General features: G+C 35.4%; 1 protein-coding gene across 1 annotated transcript in view; it reads right to left on the bottom strand.

Annotated features, from left to right (window-relative positions):
- The window catches only part of LOC114329621 (beta-ureidopropionase), a 36,106-nt gene that overhangs the window by 4,802 nt on the left and 7,928 nt on the right, over positions 1-23,376 (bottom strand). Inside the window, exons 4-7 of the mRNA XM_028278792.1 lie at positions 13,901-14,107; positions 8,903-9,013; positions 7,894-8,100; positions 6,614-6,700 (exon numbers count right to left, since the gene is read on the bottom strand). Coding sequence (XP_028134593.1) covers positions 6,614-6,700; positions 7,894-8,100; positions 8,903-9,013; positions 13,901-14,107 — 612 coding nt within the window. The remainder of the gene's footprint in view (positions 1-6,613; positions 6,701-7,893; positions 8,101-8,902; positions 9,014-13,900; positions 14,108-23,376) is intronic.

Genomic DNA, 23,376 nt, shown 5'->3' with positions numbered 1-23,376 from the left:
CGACAAAGGGGTGGGGGCAAGGATGAATATAAAAATTATAAGGGGTTTTTTGTGACGTTCGTAATTGAGATAGTGCACCAAAATTTGGGAATAAATAGATCCTGATATAACTAAGTAAAATCCTCAGAGGCGGAAACCAGAGTGGGGGACGAGGCAGTTATAAGGGGTCAAAGTTGCGGTTTTTATTATTTTTCTTGTGACGCTCGTGATTTAGATAGTGCACCAAAATTATTTGGGAATAAGCAGGTCATGACGTAGATAAGTACAATCTCCAGGGGCGGAACGCTGCGGGGCCAACAAAGGGGTGGGGGTAGGGGTGAAAGTTATAAGGGGTTTTTTGTGACGTTCCTGATCGAGATAGTGCACCAAAATTTAGGAAAAGGTAGACCATGGCATAACTAAGTAAAGTCCCCAGAGGCAGAAACCAGAGTGGGGGACAGGGGTAGTTATAAGGAGTCAAAATCGCGGTTTTTATTATTTTTTTTGACGCTGATGATTGAGATTGTGCACCAAAATTTAGGAAAAGGTAGACCATGGCATAACTAAGTAAAGTCCCCAGAGGCGGAAACCAGAGTGGGGGACGGGGGTAGTTATAAGGAGTCAAAATCGCGGTTTTTATTATTTTTTTTGACGCTGATGATTGAGATTGTGCACCAAAATTTAGGAAAAGGTAGACCATGGCATAACTAAGTAAAGTCCCCAGAGGCGGAAACCACAGTGGGGGACGGGGGTAGTTATAAGGAGTCAAAATCGCGGTTTTTATTATTTTTTTTTGTGACGCTGATGATCGAGATTGTGCACCAAAAGTTTTGAATAGATAGGTCATTACGTAACTAAGTAAAATCTCCAGGGGCGGAACGCTGGGTGAGCGACAAAGGGGTTGGGGCAAGGGTGAATATAAAAATTATAAGAGGTTTTTTGTGACGTTCGTGATTGAGATAGTGCACCAAAATTTGGGGATAAATAGATCCTGATATAACTGAGTAAAATCCTCAGATGCGGAAACCAGAGTGGGGACGAGGCCGTTATAAGGGGTCAAAGTTGCGGTTTTTATTATTTTTTTTTTGTGACGCTCTTGATCGAGATGGTGCACCAAAATTTGGGAATAAGTTTGCGAATGTAAGCGATTTTTTGTGACATTTGTGATTGAGATAGCGAACCAAAATGTGGGAGTAAGTAGATCATGACGTAACTAAGGAAAATGTTCAGGTGCGGAAACCAGAGTTGGGGACAAGGGTAGTTTTAAGGGGTCAAAGTCGCACTTTTTATTATTTTTTTTGTGGCGCAGCACAACATTTCTCCCCCATGCAGCGTTCTGTCTCTGGGGATTTTACTTAGTTATGTCATGATTTACTTATTCCCAAATATTGGTGCACTCTCTGGTGGTATCTCGATCACGAACGTCACAAAAAACCCCTTATATTTTTATATTCACTCCTGCCTACCACCCCTTTGTACCCCAAGCAGCGTTCCGCCCCTGGAGATTTTACTTAGTTACGTCATTACCTACTTATTTCCAAATTTTTGTGCAATATCTCGATCATGAGCGTAAAAAAAATAAATAAAAACCGCCACTTTGACCCCTTCTAACTACCCTCGTCCCCCACTCTGGTTTCCACCCGTTGTGTAAAGTCATGTACACAACTAATTCAACATATCCCCGTATAGTTTTTCCATATTACTTATCACGAACAAAATCCGCTCCCAGCTCTTGGGCTATCATTTTCATTAATCTTTCTATTTCATTATGTAACCTATCCCTAGTAATGGTTGCAAGTATATTATAGATTACTTATGGAACTCTCATTTAGATAGTAGAGCTAAAAAAATATTTATTGACTTGGACGCACTTGAATTGGGTCGCCTGAATCTACACTACTGTCATTAGGCCAATGCTAACTTACGGAGCTGTTGCTTGGGTACCAAAAGTGCCACAGGCAACAAAGATCAACAAACTAAACCATATTCAGCGGATGGCTTACCCAGGGCCCCCGTAAGAACTACTGGCGCCTGTGTGCAAAAAAGGATTTTGGCGCCCCTTAAGGCATTTTAATAATATTTTTTTATTTTTTTTAAGGTAGGTAGGTAGGTAGGTGCTTGAAATAAAGCAAAATAGGAACAAATAACACTATTGCAACACCATAGCAAACCTTTATTGAATAAAGTTTAAGGGGCTTTATTGAATCAATTCTGCTGGACCATCTTGTCACACTTAGAGGGTTTAAACTTAACCCGAGAACATTTTTTCTCACAACATCCCACCTTTTTGTGGATGACGAACCCAGAGTAACGCGATTTTCAAATTTTATCCATTTAGACGGGGATGTATCGTCGCCTCCGTTGGCGAAATTATCCCGATTCGATTTTTTTGCACAAACTTACTAAAAAGAGGTCCTTATAACAAATCGACAGGGTGCAAAATTGTTTAAACAATTTTTTTAAACATATTCACAAAAAAAAATTTTCATTTCGAACAAATTTTTTTTAGATAACTTGGGTCATTCTGAGTATAAAAGGTCCCATGTTTTATGGGACCTTGGTGTCATGTTTCTCTAAAATTGATTGTTGTCGAGTTATACGCGATTTAAGATTTGAAAATGCGAAAATGGCCATGACATTTTTGTGAATTTGTTAAAAAAATTGTTTAAACAATTTTTAGACCAAGGTACCGCCTGGAACCCTGTGGATTTGTTATAAGGACCTGTTTTTGAGTAAGTTTTTGCAAAAAATCCAATCGAAATAATTTCGCTAACGTGGACAACGATAAAGCCTGGACTATAGCGCTAATTGTTAATAATTAAAAACAACAGCTTTGTAATAAAATAATGGCAAACATTTTTTCAGGATCTTGAAGGAGGGGTTTTAAACTTTGATTTGGTCACTTTTTGACTTTGACTGAAAATGGCCATTTTCGCATTTTTTTAATTTTTAATATAATCGCTTATAACTCCACAATAATCAATTTTAGTGAAAAATGACAAGAGACCTTTTTTACTCAGAATAACCCAAGCGTCCAAAAAAAAATTGTTCGAAATGAAAAAATTATTTTTATGAATTTGTTTTAAAAAAAATTGTTTTAACAATTTTTCGACAACGGCACCGCCTGGCTCCCTGTGGATTTGTTATAAGGACCTCATTTTTAGTAAGTTTGTGTAAAAAAATCGAGTCGGAATAATTTCGCTAATGGGGGCGACGATACAGCCCGCTCTAATTAGTTATTTGATAGGTATGTGATTTTCAAATCTTGTCGATTCATCATTTGAGACCACACAATCGTTCGCTTATCGATGAAATAAAATTACCGCCCACACACTATTGCTCAATCAGTGTACAATTTGGAATATTTCTACGAAATCAAGGCATAGTTAGGTATTTCTTATCTACAGTTTTGTCTACGGAATGGGTGTTTATTATTTTTATAGCGGGAATTTTAATTTTTAGACAGACTAATAATGCCATCCAAAAAAAGTAAAACTGAACTATTTAATTTCTCAACTTATATTTTAAAATCAATTTTTGCTTCTTGATTTTTTTTGTAAATATTTTTGCAATTTTTGACCCTTGGTTTTGGCGCCCCTAAAGGATGCCGCCCGTGTGCAGTGCACACTTTGCACATATGGAAGCGGGGGCCCTGGGCTTACCTAAATAAAACAGGTGCCGTGAAAACAACACCAACTGCTGCAATGGAGTTGCTCATTGGCATCACCCCTTTAGACATATATGTCAAAGATGTGAAGCTCTTGAGGATGATGAGATTGCTCTCAACGGGTGCAAACCTTGTTGTAGGAATGGGACAATTTAGTTGTCGTTTCTGAGGGGGTGTGCTGGAGGCACTGCCTCTGCTACATGCAGGTCATGGATGCGACTCAATTAAACCTACGTTTGTCTTCGACAAATCCTACAAAATCGAAACAAGACAACATAGGGAGTCAAACTTGACAAATGCATATTGCATCTACACCGATGGCTCCAAAATGGAAGAGGGCTCAGGATGCAGGATATACTCCAGATCACTGAATCTTAGTATACAATGGGATATGGGCAAAAATGCCAGCATAGTTCAGACTGAACTGGCTGATATCTCCATAGCCGCAAAACAGATAACCCGGAAAGGTATTGGGACCGTGCAAGTTCGAAAAAGCGACACCTGGTTTCTTCGCTCTGCACTTTTATTCGCACTTTTAATTATATTGGCCAATCATATGGTCCTGGTTACTGGATAATTGTCAAGGCCATAGTCCAAAAAAAATAATAAGAAGAAAAAATCAGATTTAGGTTATGTTATTAAAACGTAAACAATTGTATGTAGTAAATAAAATTAGTTATTAAAATGCAGTACTGCAAGCAAAATACAATTAATTAAATTTACCTTTATTGTATAATAATTGCATATCGACGGCGGAAAGGCAGGACCTCGTAACTGAAAAATTTGTATAAAATGAGTTACTTCGGTTTTCGCTTTAGAATAAGTGTATCGTCACCTATTACACAAACAGCTTTTAGAGCTGGGAAAGCCTTTTGGAAGCCTTCCAGAAACTTTCCCAGCTGTAACCGCTGTTTAATAGCTGCCGATACACTTATTCTAAAGCAAAAACCGAAGTAACTCATGTTATAACCGCCGTCGATAACATATCAATATTGTGAAGCAATATATAATTTTTCTTCTTAAATGACAATAGGCATGAAATGTACGTCAATTTGACAATTTCAATTGACAATATGAATTATTTAAGAAAGTTGCAACATTTCTTCGCTATTCGCGCACGATCGTTTCGCGTATCCCTTCCGAGTACTAGCACACCGCGAATAGCCGATAAAACCATAATAATCTTCACAGACAGCAGACAAGCGCTACTAACCCTGAACAGACCACGTGCCATTGTGTCATATCAGGGCTAGAAGTGGTGTGTCATGAGTTACTAGCCCAAGCTTCGGATGGTAACAACATCATCCTGAGGTGGGTTAAAGGATACAACGGAAATAAAGGCAACCGCATTGCGGACCAACTAGCTAGGAAGGTAGCAGGCCTAAGACTCTTAGGACCTGGTGAACTTTTTGGTTGGTTAATTGGAACAATCGCGGAAATTGCCAAATGTTACTCCCACACGCAAACAGTGAAAAGTTAAGAAGAAGGGCCAGGCTGTAGACTTCCCAAGGTAACACTAAGGAACCTTGGGAAGTCAGCATCAGAAAATTACTTGAGAATGACCAGGAAAAACCTACGCTTACAGTTGGTTTTTTAACTGGACATTGTCAACTAAGAAATCACCTCCACACTTTCAGTGGCGGATCCAGAAATGTTTTTTGGGGGGGGGGGGTCATGGGTCTTGAGGGTGATTTAATTACCTTTCTCTGAGGCAAGGTCACTTAGTCTTACTAACCCTAGTATACGTGGGTTTACAATTATGGGGGGGGGTCATGACCCCCGTGACACCCCCCTGGATCCGCCAGTGCACACTTTGGAGTTAGTAGACACACCTCTGTGCAGGAAGTGTGAACGAGATGATCAAACTGTCGAGCATGTCCAATGTGAATGTCAGAAGTTATCACCTGTCGACATATGGGAGATGCCCTCTGGTGATTTGTCCGCCTTCCTGGAATGGCAGGATGGATAATGAGCTAAGGGTGACAACCCCCTGGGAGGATGCTCAATGGGTCAATTTTGGCCTAAGTGCTACAGGACTTGACTCGCCCTCCCCACTCTACAGATATAGATTATTTTTTAATTATTATTTTTTTACTACTTCTTTTTACCTACTAATATTTTTTACCACTTCTAATAGGAATATACCTCTATAGTTTTTGCATTCCGTTTTGTCGCCTTTTTTTGTAGATCGGTCAAATAAGAGCGCTATTTTATTGTTTCGGCATTTCTTACTTTTCTCAAACTATTAATGTTAAACGGAATATTATTTTTTTCAGGCTTTCGTCGCCCAACTTAAAAATCTCAGGATTCTTCTACGTTTTTCATTTGCTTTTCTAGCTGCTCCCTTTCCTCAATAATATCCGCTGCGGATAAATAATATCCAAAAACTATTTTTACTTTTCTTCTTCTAGCCACATATTTTTCTATCGTATTTTGTGTGTTTCCTCTGTCTCTTTGTACTTTTTCCCTGTTTCTTCTTGCCAAGGTATTCAGATAGTCTTTGTCGAACCAGTCTTGGAGTCTCTTTATATGCACTTTTCCTAAACACTTTTCCGCTGCTTTCAACTGTCTTTATGGTCTGCTTCTTCCATTTTCTGCTTGACTGGATCCTTTAGTCTTTTATTTATTTCTTCCTGTAGTCTGTTTATTATCTGGTTCTCTTGAAGGCGCTCTAATTAGTTAATATATCTCTAACAGATTTGGAAATTATTGGCAACTATTTTTTTAATTTTGCTGTTACTAGTGTATGGTATCTGTTAATATTTGCCTCTATAGGTGTTTATACTTTTAACAATAATATTTATTATGTTTTTTATGTTTGTTACTACTTAATGACTGATTCACTGAAGAAAGTTACTGTATTCATGTTCAAAGCTCTTGGATGCCGTCCACATAATAATATGTTTCAATGTACGACTGCCTATATCAAGTACAGAAGTTACTGTAATACATTTGTGTGTTACTTACTTGGAATCCCCATACGTCTCTTACTTGGCGACATAGATTAAGGTCTAGTTCAGCAATAAGCAAACCATTTCTTGTTCGTGATAAACCCTACAAAAACACAGATTTATATAAAGTGCTTTAAAAAGTATAACAAAATTCACAAAATTATACAAAAGAGTATGCGAGAACAGGCAATATGTAAAATTTTAGAATAAAGAAATGTATAAATTATATATAGGATGCCCCAAAAGTAGTGGGACGGTCGAATATCTCACGAAATATACATTGAATAAAAAAACTGAAGAATACGTTTTCCACATTTTTCAAAATCTATCGAGTGACACCAAACACGACACCCTCCTCCACAAACTAGAGGTATGGTAGAAGATAACTATAAAATCTTAAAAAAAAACCCACATTTTTTATTGTAGATTCGGATTTCTTACGTAAAAATAAGTTACTTTTATTCGGGATATTTTTTCGAATTGTGGATAGATGGCGCTAGGTAAATTATAGAAACGGTCTAATATTTCGAGAAATACACTTCTAAATAAAAACCAATAACACGTGTTTAATATTTTTCAAAAAGTTATCGAATAATACTAAACACGACCCTACACTCTATCCCATGGAGGTGGGGTGGGAGTAACTCTAAAATCTTAAATAGGAACCCCCATTATTTATTGCAGATTTGAATACCTCATAAAAAAGTAAGTAACATTTATTCGAGACACTTTTTAGATTTGTTGATAGATGGCGCTAATACATCGTATTTTTCCAATTACAGCGCCATCTATCAACAATTCTAAAAAATGTATCGAATAAATATTCCTTATTTTTTCACGAGGAATCCAAATTGGTAATAAAAAAATGTGGGTTCCTATTTAAGATTTTAAGTTATTACTTATTGCTATCTGTAACTGCTACCTATTACTTATCTATTTTGTAAGTTTAGTTCTGCTTCATTTCTTGCTTTTACTTCTTTTATCATTTTCTCATTTATTTAGGTAGGTATATCTTGGGAATATGTTATGTAATCTATGATGCTTCTTGCTCCTCTTTCCTCGGCTGTGAAGGTATATCTTTGAATTATTTATTGTTCCCATAGGTTGTTTCCTAGTTTCATATTATTGGAAATACAGAATTGGATCATTCTATATCAATTTCTATTTCTTTCCATTCATCAGTATTCTTCCATGCATCCCTGTCCTTTGTTTATACCATTTTCTATCCTATCGTTCCAGTCTCCTGTTATTCTGATCATATTAAAGTTGATTCTAATATAGTTAATAATTACTTACATGTGTTCTAGAACCATTTGGAGCGGTTACATAACTGGACCCATAAAAATGTCCAAAATCCTTATGAGCTGGTTGGCCATTTCCAGACGTGAACTCATTTTGAAAAACTTCTGTCCCAACTCTGTTAATAGCACAAGTATAATAAGAATTTGCTATTGCTGCATTTCTTGCTTCTACGCCCCACAAAGGTTCACTTAAACCACCAATCTGAAACATTTTAACCCTTGTTAGATACATTGTACATACATACTAGACTTGTTCAATTGAAACGTATCTTTGATCCATTAAAAATTTATCGGTAAAACGGTAAACATATCTACAAATAAGTACTACTATATTTAAGGCACATATTCCATTGTTCCATCAACCGATGCATACCCTGTTTAAAGAATTTTTGTGGCTGTAGGTTGAAGAATTCTTTAACAGCATTTTGTATTTCTTCGTCCATTACCTTTTAACGATTACTTCTTAACGCCATTTTCTGTGGCCCAAAGATGTGAAAATCGTAGAGCGATAAATCAGATATATAGCGTAAATACTATAATATCCTCTATTTCTTTCGTTGTATATTTTTTCACTTCTTCAGCGACATAAAGCAGAGCATTGTCGTGCAGAAGAATGACAAGCTTTTCTGGACGTTTTGGTCATATTGCTTGATAAACCTTGTTTAAAGTTTTCCTATATGTAAAGCTTTTCATTAATATGCACTCAAGGTTCCAAAAACTCCATTAGTAAGGGTCCTTCACAGTTGAAAAGACATGTTAACATGACCTTGTGCGCAGAAGGTTGAAGTTGGTATGGCCGCAAGCTGGATTATATTTGGCCGGATTGTTAACAACAAGTGCCATTTTGAAGTCACTATACTTAAGTAGTCAAATACACATGATAGGAACTGATCAGTGTGACGTGCATTGATCAGAGTTGAGTGATTACAATTGTTTCCAAGGCTAATCTGACCAAAGCTATGTTTCAATTGAACAAGCTTATATTATTTTGATTCTATACTTACAGTAGCTGAAGGATTAAACACAATTTCCGCACCGTTCAATGCAAACCCTAGCCAATTCAGTGGATGATGTCTTCCATAACAAATGTTAATGGCAATTTTTCCAAACTCAGTCTAAAATATTAAATGTAATGTATAAAAACATCACCATTAAAAAAATAACGATCAAAAAATCTAATATGGTATCCGCCAAAATAAACAGTACCTAAATTAAGAGGGCTGTGAAATTGCGCACCCAAGTTGCATTTATAATATAATACTTATTTTTCTATTCTCATACTATAATATATCAATTATGATGTCACTACCTGTATCCTAATGAACTTCATTATGATACAGATTTTCATTAAGATACAGATTTTTAACCAATAGAATCGCGATACGGCATTTGCGATAAAGGTGGTACACGCGCAGTGACCAATGGCGAGTCAAATACATACGCTTTGACAGTTCTCAATATGTAAACAAACCGTCAAACTGATAAACTACTGAATTTATTTGTGTTACAAAATTAATAAATTTGAATATATTTTTTGTTGTGAATGATCATAGAAGAAATAGTGTATACAACTTGCATTTAATTATCATTATGAAGCTCGTACTCTATACGAAACTCGCCGCATACGCCTCATACTCATGCATGCGGACCACGTGCCATGCCTACCGTAATCGGATTAGGAATTGAGTAGAAGAGGCTAGAGATGCTAACTGGAACTCGCTTCATAATGACCATCATTAAATGCTCGTTGCATAATATACTATTGATATACTTGTCATTAGTTGTCAACTCGTTGGACAAATGTCTCGGATGGATAACCCCAACACGTACAAACTATATGAGATTTGTTGGCGCGGTTATATCTACAGCGAAGAAAACTATACCCAGAGGATATCGTAGAGATTATGTCCCAGGATGGGATGAAAAATGCGAAAAATTGTATCAAGAATACAACGAAAGCCAAGACCGAGAAATTGCGGACGAACTGCTGCATAGTTTGGATGCAGCCAGACGGCAAAAATGGATGGAAACTGTGGAAAAACTAGACTTTAGTAAATCAAGCAGAAAAGCGTGGTCCTTACTTAGAAAACTTGGTAGTAGCAGACACTCAACTAGAGACAAAGTACCAATAGTTCCCAACAGAGTGGCCTCCCACATTGTAGTAAACTCAAGGGCACCTAGAGATCGTGACCACACCACCAAAGTAAAACAAGAACTAAAAATACTAAAGTCTGCATGCCCGCCTACATCTGAATACTCTGACGAGTTTACTCCAGAAAAAGTTACCTCAGCAATATCAGAAATTAAGTCTGGAAAGGCACCCGGTTCCGATAAAATACATCCAGAATTCTTACTCCATTGTGGCAAATATGCTAGGAAATGGCTGGCTGATTTCTACACAGATATATTAAAATCAGGAAAAATCCGCCATTCCCTTAAAAAGGCCTTCATTATAGCCATATTGAAACCAGGAAAAGCAAATGATCAACCCCAAAACTTACGACTGATTGCAATGCTGAACTGTGTCGATAAACTGTTGGAACGCTTAATCCACAACAGAATTAGTAACAACATATTTGGGGTGATACCTATTGACCAAGCAGGGTTCAGACCTAACCGCAGCTGCACAGATCAGATCCTATCCCTAACAACACATATTGAAGCAGGTTTTCAAAGAAAGCAAAAAATATCCGTTGCTTTCATTGACCTATCAGCTGCATACGACACCGTCTAGAGACAAGGACTAATCTGCAAACTGATCCGTGCCATCCCATGCCAAAAGGTAACCAAACTCATTGATGTTGTTCTGAAGCTATTTTCTTGTGGCATTTTTACAATTTTATGTGATGTGAAATGGATAAATAAATTTTTTGTGACGGATATTCTTGAGTTGGGGTTGATTTCATGTAATCGAATGAACTATCTTTCAGTAAAGTCGTCCCAGGAACGCAACTCATAAATATTGGCAATATCATTTTAAAGTCTTCTACTTTAAAATGTATCATATTATGTATCTGAATTGCCGATATAAATGAGTCAAATTAAATAAATTATTAGAAGAATTTTTTTACTAAGCAACAACATTTTTGTTTATGTTAATAGTATTTTGTATTTTGACAACGGCACCCGATTTGGGCGTCGAAACGTTAATAAAAATCATTTTTTAATAATATTGTGGCTTATTTCCCATTATAAATAGTTAAAACTCATTGATAGCATGCTCACTGACAGACCTTTTCACGTCACAATGGGCAACTTAAGAAGTGTCCAAATGAAGCTCAGCAATGGACTGCCACAGGGATCTGTTTTTGCACCCCTACTCTTTAATTTATACATCGCGGACCTACCTAGGACAACTTCGCAGAAATTTGGCTACGCTGACGATTGGGCCATTGCAGCAAGACATAATAACATGAATGTTACAGAAACAATACTGACGGATGACTTTGCTGTTATGGGTAAATATTTTCGCAAATGGAGGTTACGGCCCAATGCAACGAAAACTGAAGTGTGCTGTTTCCATCTGAACAATGCCCAAGCCAACAAAAAACTCTCCGTTCACTTTGAAAACAGACTACTCACTCATAACTCAACAACAAAATATCTTGGAGTGACTATTGACAGAACTTTAAGTTTTAAGGAACACCTACAAAGAACGGCAGAAAAACTGAAGACGCGAAATAACATAATCCAAAAGCTATGTGGCACCACATGGGGGTCCTCAGCCTCCGTACTCAGATCATCCGCTCTCGGACTCGTATACTCGGCGGCTGAATATGCTTCGCCGGTATGGCTCAATAGCAAACACACGAAGATCATTGACACCCAATTAAACCAGACAATGCGAATGATCTCAGGTACAATTCGACCAACACCGAACTATTTTCTTCCCATTCTGAGTCACATTGACATTACGTTACGGTTAAAATATTACGTGACATTAAGGTTAGTACCTACCATTTAGTAGAACATTATTTCCACTCATACGGAGTTGGACAGAATAATGGTTAGCCCATGTTTAAAACAAGTGTCAGAAAGATATCAACATTTTAATAAGGCGTCCCCTAGTAAAGCTCTAATACTAGCGGTAGTTGAGAAATTTCGTCGAACTGGTAGTATATTATGTTAACGTAAAGGCTCTTCAGGTCGTTTTGGTACAAAGAGCAGTAGTTTGTACTAATGCTAATGAAGGGCGCGTGTTTAACCAAATCATCAACTATCCGCAAAGAAGTCTTGTACGAACAGCACGTAAACTGAATATAAGTGAAACATCTACATAGGTACACGTTGAACGTTCAAATCTATTGGCGGCTTTCCATACCAAATTAAAATGGGACAACGACTAAATGTTGCGGATAAACGTGAAAGAGAAATTTACTGTGGACCCGTGCTGAGCTTAGTGTATGAAGATCACGATTTTTTAAGAAACGTATAGATTTCTGACGAAATTACATTCACCTCAACGCTTACATCAACCGACAAATAAATGGATTCCTTGAGTTTTAACGTCCTGATGCCATTGGAGAAAAACTTCTCCACAGTGCTCGAGTAACCATTTGGGTTGCTGTGTCTGGTCATGGGATAATTGGTCCTTATTTTTTTGAAGACGAGAATGAGCAGCCAGTTACTGTCAATCAAGAGCACTACAGACATAATATTGTGAAACCTTTTGCCATTGATTTAAAGACCTGTTGTCACACACGTAATTTAAGAATCATGAGGCAATGGTTTCCACAGGATGGCGCAACAAGCCATACAGCCGAACGCTCCATAAATTTGCTCCGTGAACATTCTGGTAACAGAATAATTTGCAAGTCAAATGCAAAAAGTTTTATTGAGATTCATCTAAAGCTTTGGTTTTCTTGAAAGCGGTACAGGCAAATTGGGCCGTAATAATGCGATGAATGACGTCAGATTGCGGTGGAAAAATCTGGTTTCTTTATTGCGGCAATGAAATGTGTAAACTCAGAAAGCGTCGTCAGTAGGGGTTATGCGTTGAAAACGAGTGACCATGGACAACCTCGACGTTGCTCTTTTAGTAGTACTAGATGGTGAGGAATCAGAGAAAGAAATTCATAGAAGAAATGAGTCTGATCTTTTTAAAAATAGAACTGTAGAGATTGCAAAACAAATATTAAGTTGTAGTCATATACATACTAACGGAAATAGGTTAAAATAATATTTTCCTTTGACGCCGGTCTTATTTGATTACGTCTTAGGTTGTGTTCCGTGTTCCAATTCTATTGACTCGTGAGCAGAAATTATGTTGCATTGCAGTGGATTCTACCGCTTCTTTGAAAACCACTGCTATCGTTGTGCGTGGTACAGTTTTCTATGACGCCATTCGTCGCAATATTGCGGTCGCAATTTTCCAGTGCCGCTTTCGAGGAAACCAGAGCTTTAATGCAAAAATTTGGTAGGTTTTCAGCTTTTTCTGCTTCATTGCCTCGCCTATAAAGTGATCATACAAAAACAGGTACATAAAAAATTCTGATATACGCTCTGAGCTTCGCTGGTGGCGCTCCTAGCGGATTACTAATTCAACTTTCACCGGTAATTTTTAAATTTATTATTTAATTGTTATCGCTTAACATTTACAACGCAAAAAAGTAATTAAATTGTAATCGATTTTTTTAAGATTTTGCTAATCATTTTGACGTTCTATTGATAAAATATGAATTTCTTACTTCGGATACTTTCACAATTATCGTGTAGATGGCGCTAAGAGTTTTAGATTAAATTATAATTACATATAATGGAACATTAAAAAAACTTAAATTCAGTATTTAAAACGTAAGTATATTTAAGGTAAAAATATATACCACAGCTTTGACCAAATAATATTTTTTATAATTAATGTTTTTAATTTTAATTTTAAATTAATCACTTTGACATTTATGTCAAATTTCCGGTAAACGTTTACAGACTTGCCACTACTGGCGCTCGCGAATTTGTAAATATCCCCTCTACGTACGAGCTCACAGCGTATAGACATTGCCTACCTTGAACACAGGATGTCCGGTATTTCCTTCAAAGTAATATGTCGACTCGTTGAAATCGCCTACTCTTGGGATATGGTTCTTCCTATGTTTCCCAAGATACTCACCATGATTATCAATCACAACACAGGTATTCCAAATTGTGTCCCCATGTACAGAATCCCTTTCCAAGATTGACGAAAGGATCACCATATTATACCGCTTGGCAAGCTAAAAAACAAATATTTAACCATAAATTTTAATACATGTTGCGAATGATCGAGGTTACAAAAAATATTAAGCGGAAAGGCTCAAAATGTCGCCTGTCAAAATGTTAAATGTGTTTTAAATGTATTCATTTTTTTTGAATTCCGAGAAAAGTATTATGATGAATGAAATATTATTTTATTACCGAGTCCCGAAAGTCCCTGAAAACTTCTATAATGTTATAATGATTATTTTAATAAGTTACAGGGTAAAAATAATAGAGAAAATTTAGTGTGATTTTTAATTGCAAATATTTTATTCTAAAGAAATATTTTATTTATTCTAAGGGAATTTCGGCCCTCGGTAATAACGTAATCTTTCATTCTACGTTTAAAATTTTCAAAAATACTTATTAGTTTTCTCAAGATTCGAAAAAAAAAAATGAATACATTTAAAACACATTGAAAATTTTGAAAGAAGACATTTTGCGCCTTTCCCCTTAATAAAACGAATAGTCCACAGTACATCGTCCTTTTTGGAAGATGATTACAAAAGTCTTAAAAATGGACTTTCTGAAAAATTTTAGAGTCTAGCTTGGACGCGTTTCCGCGTCTCGCGTCATTAACATATTTACGTTGTCGGACTAACGAAACGCGGCTGTAAATTTGTCGGACAAGAGATCTATAATCTTTATTAATTAAATATAAGAATTGAAAATTAAGAATTGAAACAGACTGTATGACTTGTACACACTTCTAAATAGGTCAAACCGGCAAACAGGTGTATGTTCTCAAAGAAATTGAAAGTGTGTAAAAAAACACACTTTTTTTACACACTTTCAATTTTTTTGAGAACATACACCTTTTTGCCGGTTTGACCTGAAAATTAAGAGTTTTGTAACAACAAAACTACCGCGCTAGAGAGACATCTTGCGGGTGTCGGACGCAGGCCCGCGCCGTCCATAAGGGCGAAGGGGGGCGGAGCCCCCCGGCGCCGTATTCAAAAGGCGCCAGTAGGAGCCGAAAATTTTTTTTTGACAATACCGAAATTACCAGAAATATTAGTTATATTTTATTATCTTGTAAAATTTAAAACTTACCAATCGTAGGTAGGTATAAAAATGGCAGTTAGTATTACTTTGATCCCATAATTGTACGAACCCTTATTTCTCTTATTAAACTGAACCATATTTGTTCTCTGATGGTGTAATCGTTGTTTTTTGTAAATATTTATAGTATTCATAATAATTTATCGGTAGGTATGTTACTTTCCTAAACACATGACAAATATGTAAAAAAACTATGTAAACCCAATAACCACCACTAAGTTATTGCTCTTTAAAGGGGTGGTTATTTTTGAAGAACCTCGAAATGGAGAACCATCAATCTCAAATAACTCGAATGTAGTGAAATTTTTTATAAATTGTAAGTTTTTTATACAATGTAAAAAACGGTTATAAAACGTGAGTTTTTTCAAGGAAAAATGCATAGTTTCAATCGCTAATATACTTGGAAAATATCAACTTTGCAAAAAAAATTGTAGAACAAAATTTACTTAAAATTGGTCAATCTAACGATTTCCATAGTTATTTTGATTGAAAAATTTGCATTTCCTAGATGGGGTTGTTTTCACCCCCAGGGCAAAAGCCCGGTTCGGCATTGGGTAGATTTTGAAGAAGGGGGTCAACCGAGCTTAAATGCAATTTTTTATTAAAATCGGTGTTATTTCTCAAAATTCCACGGTTTTACATTTTTTTACCGATGATGCTGCTCTATTAACCAATAGAAAAACAAAAAACCAAAATATTCAGAAAAGCAAAACGTAGATTTTTTACTCTTTGAGATTTTTGGTATCACTAATAATTTTTAAGTTTTTAAAAAAAAATGTCATTTTTTCCAAATTAAAAAAAATTACTTTAAAGCCATTTTTTTTAAAACAAGCACTTTGAACCGATGAAACTTATATATAAACAATACATAAGTAAAGTAACTTGTGAAGCGGTAACAATTAATTTCATTTGATATGCTAATTAAGAGGTGATTTTTACGATTTTTGTTTACCAAAAAAAGGGACCATCATTATTTTAGCGTAACTTATTTACTTTTGATGCTAGAAACTTTTTTAAACAACAAAAAAAGAGTGTGTGTATCTTGTACGCACGTAAGAAGTTATACTTCTATTATTATGATTTCGGCGAAATAAATATATTTTAAACAGTTTAATTGTATTTTTATTTAAATATTAAACTAATTTTAATATTTAAAATAATACCAAAAATTAAAAATAACGTTAATATGTCATTCTTTATGAACTGTAGCCTCCCCGCAATTACTTTTCCCTTGATCAATCGTAGAAAACCTAAAAACCCTCAGATTTTCTATACAATTTTTTAATTTTCTTTTCATCATATTTTAATACTAATTATCCCAACGAAAACAAATCCAAAGATACAAAAGTTAAATAAATATATTTACTAAAAACACCAATATATTTTTTTTCAAACTTTATCTCCATTGATACATACGTAACTTGGAAGATTTAGCAACTAACTTGATACTGTCGGTACGCGCCTGCTTCATACTGTCGCTTTTATAAAAAAATTCACTCTCAACATTATTTCCAATCGCGCCTAAAGAAGTGTAACTTCAAAAATTAAGTTTTTTTAAACACTTTAAAAAAGTTGTAATGAGTTTACCCCGAAAAGTGCATTTATTGTTTATTTCTCGTTGAAATAGGCATTTGATTTGGAATTTGACGAATAAGAACCTAGTTTTCATTAGCTAAAATTCTGCTTCATCTGGGTCTACTCACTTCATGCATACACCATTTTTTTCACTTTTTTATAAGCTATATTTTCCCTAAGAATGTTTTTTCGATAAAATATTTTTTGAGTTATTTGCGAAAAACGTGTTTTTTTTTGTTGAAAAATGGACATATTCACTCGCAAATAATCGAAAAGTGTTGACTTAGTGAAAAAACTCTATAGAACAAAAGTGGCTTAGAATTAGTCATTTTATCCATTTCCGGACTTATTTTGAACATATAGTTTTTCAACCCCGAGAAGGGGTAAAACTCATCCTCTGAGCAAAAGCACACATCGGCACAATATCACTGTTTTTCTTTGACATGTTAGCTACGCTTATGCCAAGTTTTATTTCAATCCAAGCTCTGCTTTAAAATCCGAAGCAAAAACCGTGAATAAATGGACTTATTCACTAAGTTGCAAAAAACTACTTACAATTACTGCTAAAATTACTTGCCCCGGGGCGCTTGAAAGCCTTGGCGCGGCCCTGGTCGGACGATACGATTTTGTTATTACAAAACTCTTAATTTTCAATTTAAAGTACTTATAGTTAATTAATAAAGATTGTTGATCTTAAGAAATTGGAAGCCTTTGAAATCTGGGTAGGTAGGGGAAAGTTGGACAAAACCGGGTACCACTCCAAAAACCGTCTGTATCTTTTGCTATGTGAGAGTAGCAAATGTTTGCTGCAGATTAAAATATTCTCAAATGACTTAAGTTTGATATACCAATGTCAATTTTTAAAAATATTCTTAGATTTTTAATTTTCTTTTATTTTTATGAAAATATTGCAAAATACCCGGTTTTGTCCAACCGGTATGATAAAACCGGGTAGTAACTTAATTACCATGTAAAAGACTAATGGGCAGAACATAAAATATTTATTAAAAGTATGTGAACAAAAATCAAAAATCTATGAACAGAAGTAACAAATAAAAACTTCATCTACATCATCATAGGCACTACAGGCGTCATAAGCCCATTTGGTTCAAGACACATTTTATCCAGCCTTCTTTCGCATTATAATTTGAAAATAGTTAATTGTAATATAAACACGTATCGTAATTATTATCTTCTTTCTCCAAACTCTCCAAAATTTTGTTTTTGGTGCAGCCCCTTTTACCACGTTTTTTTCTTTTTTTTTTGTCCAGTTCATTTAGTTTTAATTTTTTTTCCTACTAGCTTTCTAACTAGCTTCTTCAACAGAAGAAGCCACGTGTTGTAGTTTACTAAAAGCAAAAAAACCACTGCAGAAACTGGAAGTAACAGCAGGTCTGATAAAATCGGGTACCCGGTTTTGTCGATTTTCTGACTACCCGGTTTTGTCAAACTCGTAAACAAGACATTAAATGTTATTTAAATTTTTAAGTTATGAAATAATATTCAAAATTTTTGGCCCAATTAAAGGTAATATACTAGGTTACATGTATTAAATTTTGAAATGGCCATTAGTTATTCTTTAGAGGAGAAAACAGCTATAAACTTACCTTAAAAATCGAGTTTCCTGCATCAAAAAAGAGGTGAGGTCTTACTGCTCCGGCACAGATTACTCAAATGAGGCAGAAATAAATACACACGACTGTTGGTGGTAAAGGGACACTAATTTTAACATTGTCTAATAGATAGCAGTAGACAGTTAGAAGAATTAAGAGGTACCCGGTTTTATCAACCTACCCGGTTTTGTCCAACTCTCCCCTATATCGGAGAATCCTACAGATAAGTTGGGTGGATAGAGTTCGTAGCTAAGTTGTTTTGCACCGGATGAAAAAAGTCACGGAAGTCGTCAGAACAGTTAAAAATCGAAAACTTGAATATTTTGACCATGTTATGCGATACCCAGAGAGATATAATGTAAGTGCTCCATTTATTAATACAAGGCAAGGTAGACGGAAGAAGCGGGCCAGGTCAAAAAAGAACGTCATGGCTTAAAAACCTGAGAGAATGATTTAACAGATCCTCTGCATCCCTTTTCCGAGCTGCCGTCAACAAAATTACTATAGCCAATTTGATAGCCAACGCTCGATAATCGAGCACGACACAGGAAGAAGAAGTCGATCTCTTGTCCGACAAATTTACAGCCGCGTTTCGTTAGTCCAACAACGTAATGACGCGGGACCCAGAAACGCGTCCAAATTGCACTCTGAAATTTTTCAGAAAGTTGTGGGCTCGCTTAAACCAAGCAGTTAAGAACATTTTTAAGACTTTTCTAATCATCTTCCAAACAGGACGATGTACTATAGACTAGAATTAACCAGGAAAAAGTATGACTGAGTAAGAAATTGAAAAACTATACGAGTACAGTGGATATGGGAGCGGAAATACGGAATTTGGGGTATCCTCTGTAATTTATAATAAGTTCAAGCAGGATATCAAGCAGAAAATGGGAGCCTAGGTAAATTAAGAATAAAAAAACATTTTTTATGTCTATTATTATCAATGCTACGAGATAAAATAAGAAACAAAGAGTATCTCTGACATATTACACATGAGGAGAGATACAACTGGCTCCAACTGATATGCAGGGAATGATACAAAGACAAACAAGTATAGGGAGATGAAGAATATTGTGGCTGCGCAACCTGAGAGAATGGTATGAATGTACATAAAAAATGAAGTTTTCAGAGCAGCCGTCTTTAAAGTCCCAATAGCTATGATGATTGCCGACCTCCGTCGCAGAGATGCCACTGGAAGAAGCAGATCAATGCTACAGAGCGATACGAATTAAAAATAAAACATGAGCTTCATCAAGAATTAGAAAAAAATATGTGATAATTCTCCAAGAAATACATATACCTAATAAATTATAATAGGTGACTTCAAATCTATGCTCCGACTACAGATAGGAACTATGAGGATGAAGTCGAAAAGTACTATGATCAAATCTTGAATGTCTTAGGGAAGCGTAATAAAGACGGATTTTTTATACAAGATGTTTGGTAAAGAATGGGCCATAGCTTAACCTTAGATTCCTGAGTTTAAAATAGGTCGATTTAAGCTAACTTACCTTAGTACAAAAGTTGATAATAACCTAAATACAGGGTGTCAAAGTTAAACTTTTATTTTATTTATTTTTGAATATTTCCTGACAGGTATGAGACAACAAAACAAAATTTGGTAAGTGGTGCTGGTATTATACAATCTACTAAATTATGTCAAACAAACGTTTCCGGCTACTACCAGAGGCGTACGACGGGGGAACATGAATGGTTGACCCTTCCCAAATTCTACGCCACTGGCGGAATTGCTATTTTAGTGCTATTTTTGATTCTCCAATGCTTTCTATGTAAAAAACATACTCTTCATTCGTAACCATAAAGCCATTAGTTTTCGAGATATTTGAAACTAAAAACTAAAGAGCATAACATTAATCAAAATAAGTGTGCCTTTTCATTTTTAACTTCAAATATCTCGAAAAATAATGACTTAATCGTTACGAATGAAGAGTATATTATTTGCATAGAAAGTATTGGAGAATCTAAAAATCATGCTAAGATGGCAGTTTCATCAGTGGCGTAGAATTTGGGAAGGGTCAACCATTCACTTTCCCCTGTCGTACGCCTCTGGTATTAACCACAAACGATTATTTAACATAATTTAGTAGAGTGTACAGTACCTACACTTTCTGCCAAGTACCATAAGGATATGTCAAATAGTTTTATAGTACCGGGCACACATAGTTCTTAAAGTTTTAAATAAAGAATAAATTATTTAAAAAAAGAATACTTTAAAATAATTTGACATATCCATGTGATACTTGGCAGAAAGTGTAGGCACTGTGCATCCTACTAAATTATGTAAAATTATCGTTTCTGGCTACTACCAGAGGCGTACGACAGGGGAAAGTGAATGGTTGAACCTTCCCAAATTCTACGCCACTGATGAAACATTTTAGCATAATTTTTAGATTTTTAAGACTTTCTATGCAAATAATATACTCTTCATTCGTAAAGATAAAGTCATTAGTTTTCGAGATATTTGATGTTAAAAATGAAGAGGCACACTTATTTTGATTAATGTATTATGCTCCTTCGTTTTTAGCTTCAAATATCTCTAAAACTAATGGCTTTATCGTTACGAATGAGTAGTATGTTTTTACATGGAAAGTTTTAGAGAATCAAAAAATTGCACTAAAATAGCAATTTCGCCAGTGGCGTAGAAATCGGGAAGGGTCAACAATTCACACTCCACTGTCGTACGCCTCTGGTACTAGCCAGAAACATTTGTTTAACATAATTTAGTAAATTGTACAATACCAGGACTACATATAAAATTTCGTGTTATTGTCCCATGCCTGTCAGGAAATATTCAAAAAGAAATAAAATAAAAGTTTAACTTTGACACCCTGTATTTCGGTTATCAACTTTTGTACTAAGGTAAGTTAGCTTAAATCTACCTATTTTAAGCTCAGGAATCCAAGGTTAAGCTATGGCTCACTTTTTACCAAACACCCTGTATTATAGGCGACATCTAACCAAAAATTGAGGAATTTTGACGAGGTCAAACTGTAGCTCCTTATGGTTTTATGGTTTTAGACAACGTAACGATCGAGGACAGGGTGAAGTCTTCAAGAAATTAAATAGAACATATGCCTACTTGTAAGTGAACGCTTCCGAAATGCAGTTAAAAAACTCACTACATATTCAGGACAAAATACTTGATCTTTTCACCACACTCTTGTGGCAGATAACTAAGGTTAAAACGAATCCAGTGACAAAAACGAAGACAGAAATAATAATATTGAATTTTTTCCAAATTGTACAGGCATGGCGGTCCAAAAATTATGACACTAGAAGTGGAACACGCTATAAAAAATGCTAAAATTAGGAAATCTGGTGATCCAGATAATACATCGACTGAGTTTCAGACACCAATAGATGAAGATAACATAAAAGTAGTAGTAAAACTTTATAACGCAAAATATAACACTGAGCGTGTCCCACAGACATACCTAAAAACACAATGCTAGGAAATGTTCAGAATATCGATTAATTAGCCTAATGAGCCACACCCCTACGATGTTTCTAAGAATACTTCACAATAAAATTAGCCAAAATGCGAAGAAGATCTGGAAAAAACCTAATATACAGTTAGACAAGGCGAAAACGGCGGGTTCGTTGGAAAAATATTCCCATGAGATATTTGTGCATAATCACATTCGTGAGACACCCCAGAATAAGGTTCAAGAAGTCGCCCACGCGAAAAGTGGTCCAATTTTTTTTTAACAATTTTTTTAATCAAATTGCAAAAATCAATATTTTTAGCCCGAAGAATTTTTTTTTAGATTTTTAGGACCATTCCGGACAGAAAAGGTCTCTCATAATTTTTCTCTAAAGTTGATCGTGTTTGAGTTAAAAGCAATTTAAAATTTGAAAAACGCGAAAATGGCCATTTTTAAGACTTAACTTGGTTAAAAATAATTATTATGAAAGTCAGAAAGTGACTAAATCAAATTTAAAGCCCCCTTCATGATCCTGAAGAAATTTGTGTCATTAATTTATTACTAAGCTGTTATTTTTAATTATTAATAATGAGTGGTAAGATCGTATTGACGCCGCTGTAAATTTCAGTGTGAGTGAGATGCGCCATTGGACTGCCTGAATGGCATCTCTTTCGCACTCATCATGGACGTCCGCCTAATACGTGCATAGCGCTCATTATTTTTACTTAAAAATAACAGCTTAGTAATCAAATAATGACAAAAATTTCTTCAGGATCTTGTAGGGGGACTTTAAACTTTGATTTAGTTATTTTCTGACTTTCATTGTAATAACTTTTAACCGAGTTATTACGCCTTGAAAATTGCCATTTTTCGTTTTTTTCAATTTTAAAATGCTTTTACCTCGAAAACGATTAACTTTAGAGAAAAATTATAAGAGACCTTTTTTATCCAGAATGGTCCAAAAAACCTAAAAAAAATTTGTTTCCGCCAAAAATTTTGATTTTTGCAATTTGATTAAAAAAAATTGTTAAAAAAAATAAATTTGGACCACTTTTCACGTGGGCGACTTCTTGAATCTTATTCTGGAATGTCTCACGAATGTGATTCTGCAAATAAATCTCATGGGAATATTTTCTCTAAAGAACCCGCCGTTTTCGCCTTGTCTAAGAGAAAAATTCGAAGAGCAAAAGTATCATGGATACAATTTGGATCGCGCGTTACCTTGAGCACCCCAGAGGCTCTATTCTCTGTCCACGTGCTTATACAGAAGTGTAGGAATGTCAACTGTGACGTATACAGTGATGAGCGCGCTAATAACCAGCAAAATAGCACAAAAGATGGAAAACGTATTAAGTTGTGAGATAAAAAGAAATAAAACTAGTCGAGCTGGAAAATTTAGCGATATTAACTTTTTTTTTTTTTTTTTTTTTCTCTGATTCTGGCTTTGGTTTAGAACTAGAACCTTTAGCCACGTAATTGTATAACTTATTACTAAGTCAGGGGAGTAATGTGTAGTGTGTGTGTTGAGTAAGTGTCTTGTTACTTTGCAAA

This window comes from Diabrotica virgifera, chromosome 3 (assembly GCF_917563875.1).
Source record: "Diabrotica virgifera virgifera chromosome 3, PGI_DIABVI_V3a".
Taxonomy (NCBI): Eukaryota; Metazoa; Arthropoda; class Insecta; order Coleoptera; family Chrysomelidae; genus Diabrotica; species Diabrotica virgifera.
The sequence above is the reverse complement of the archived record's forward strand: the minus strand, read 5'-3'. Positions and strand labels throughout refer to the sequence as shown.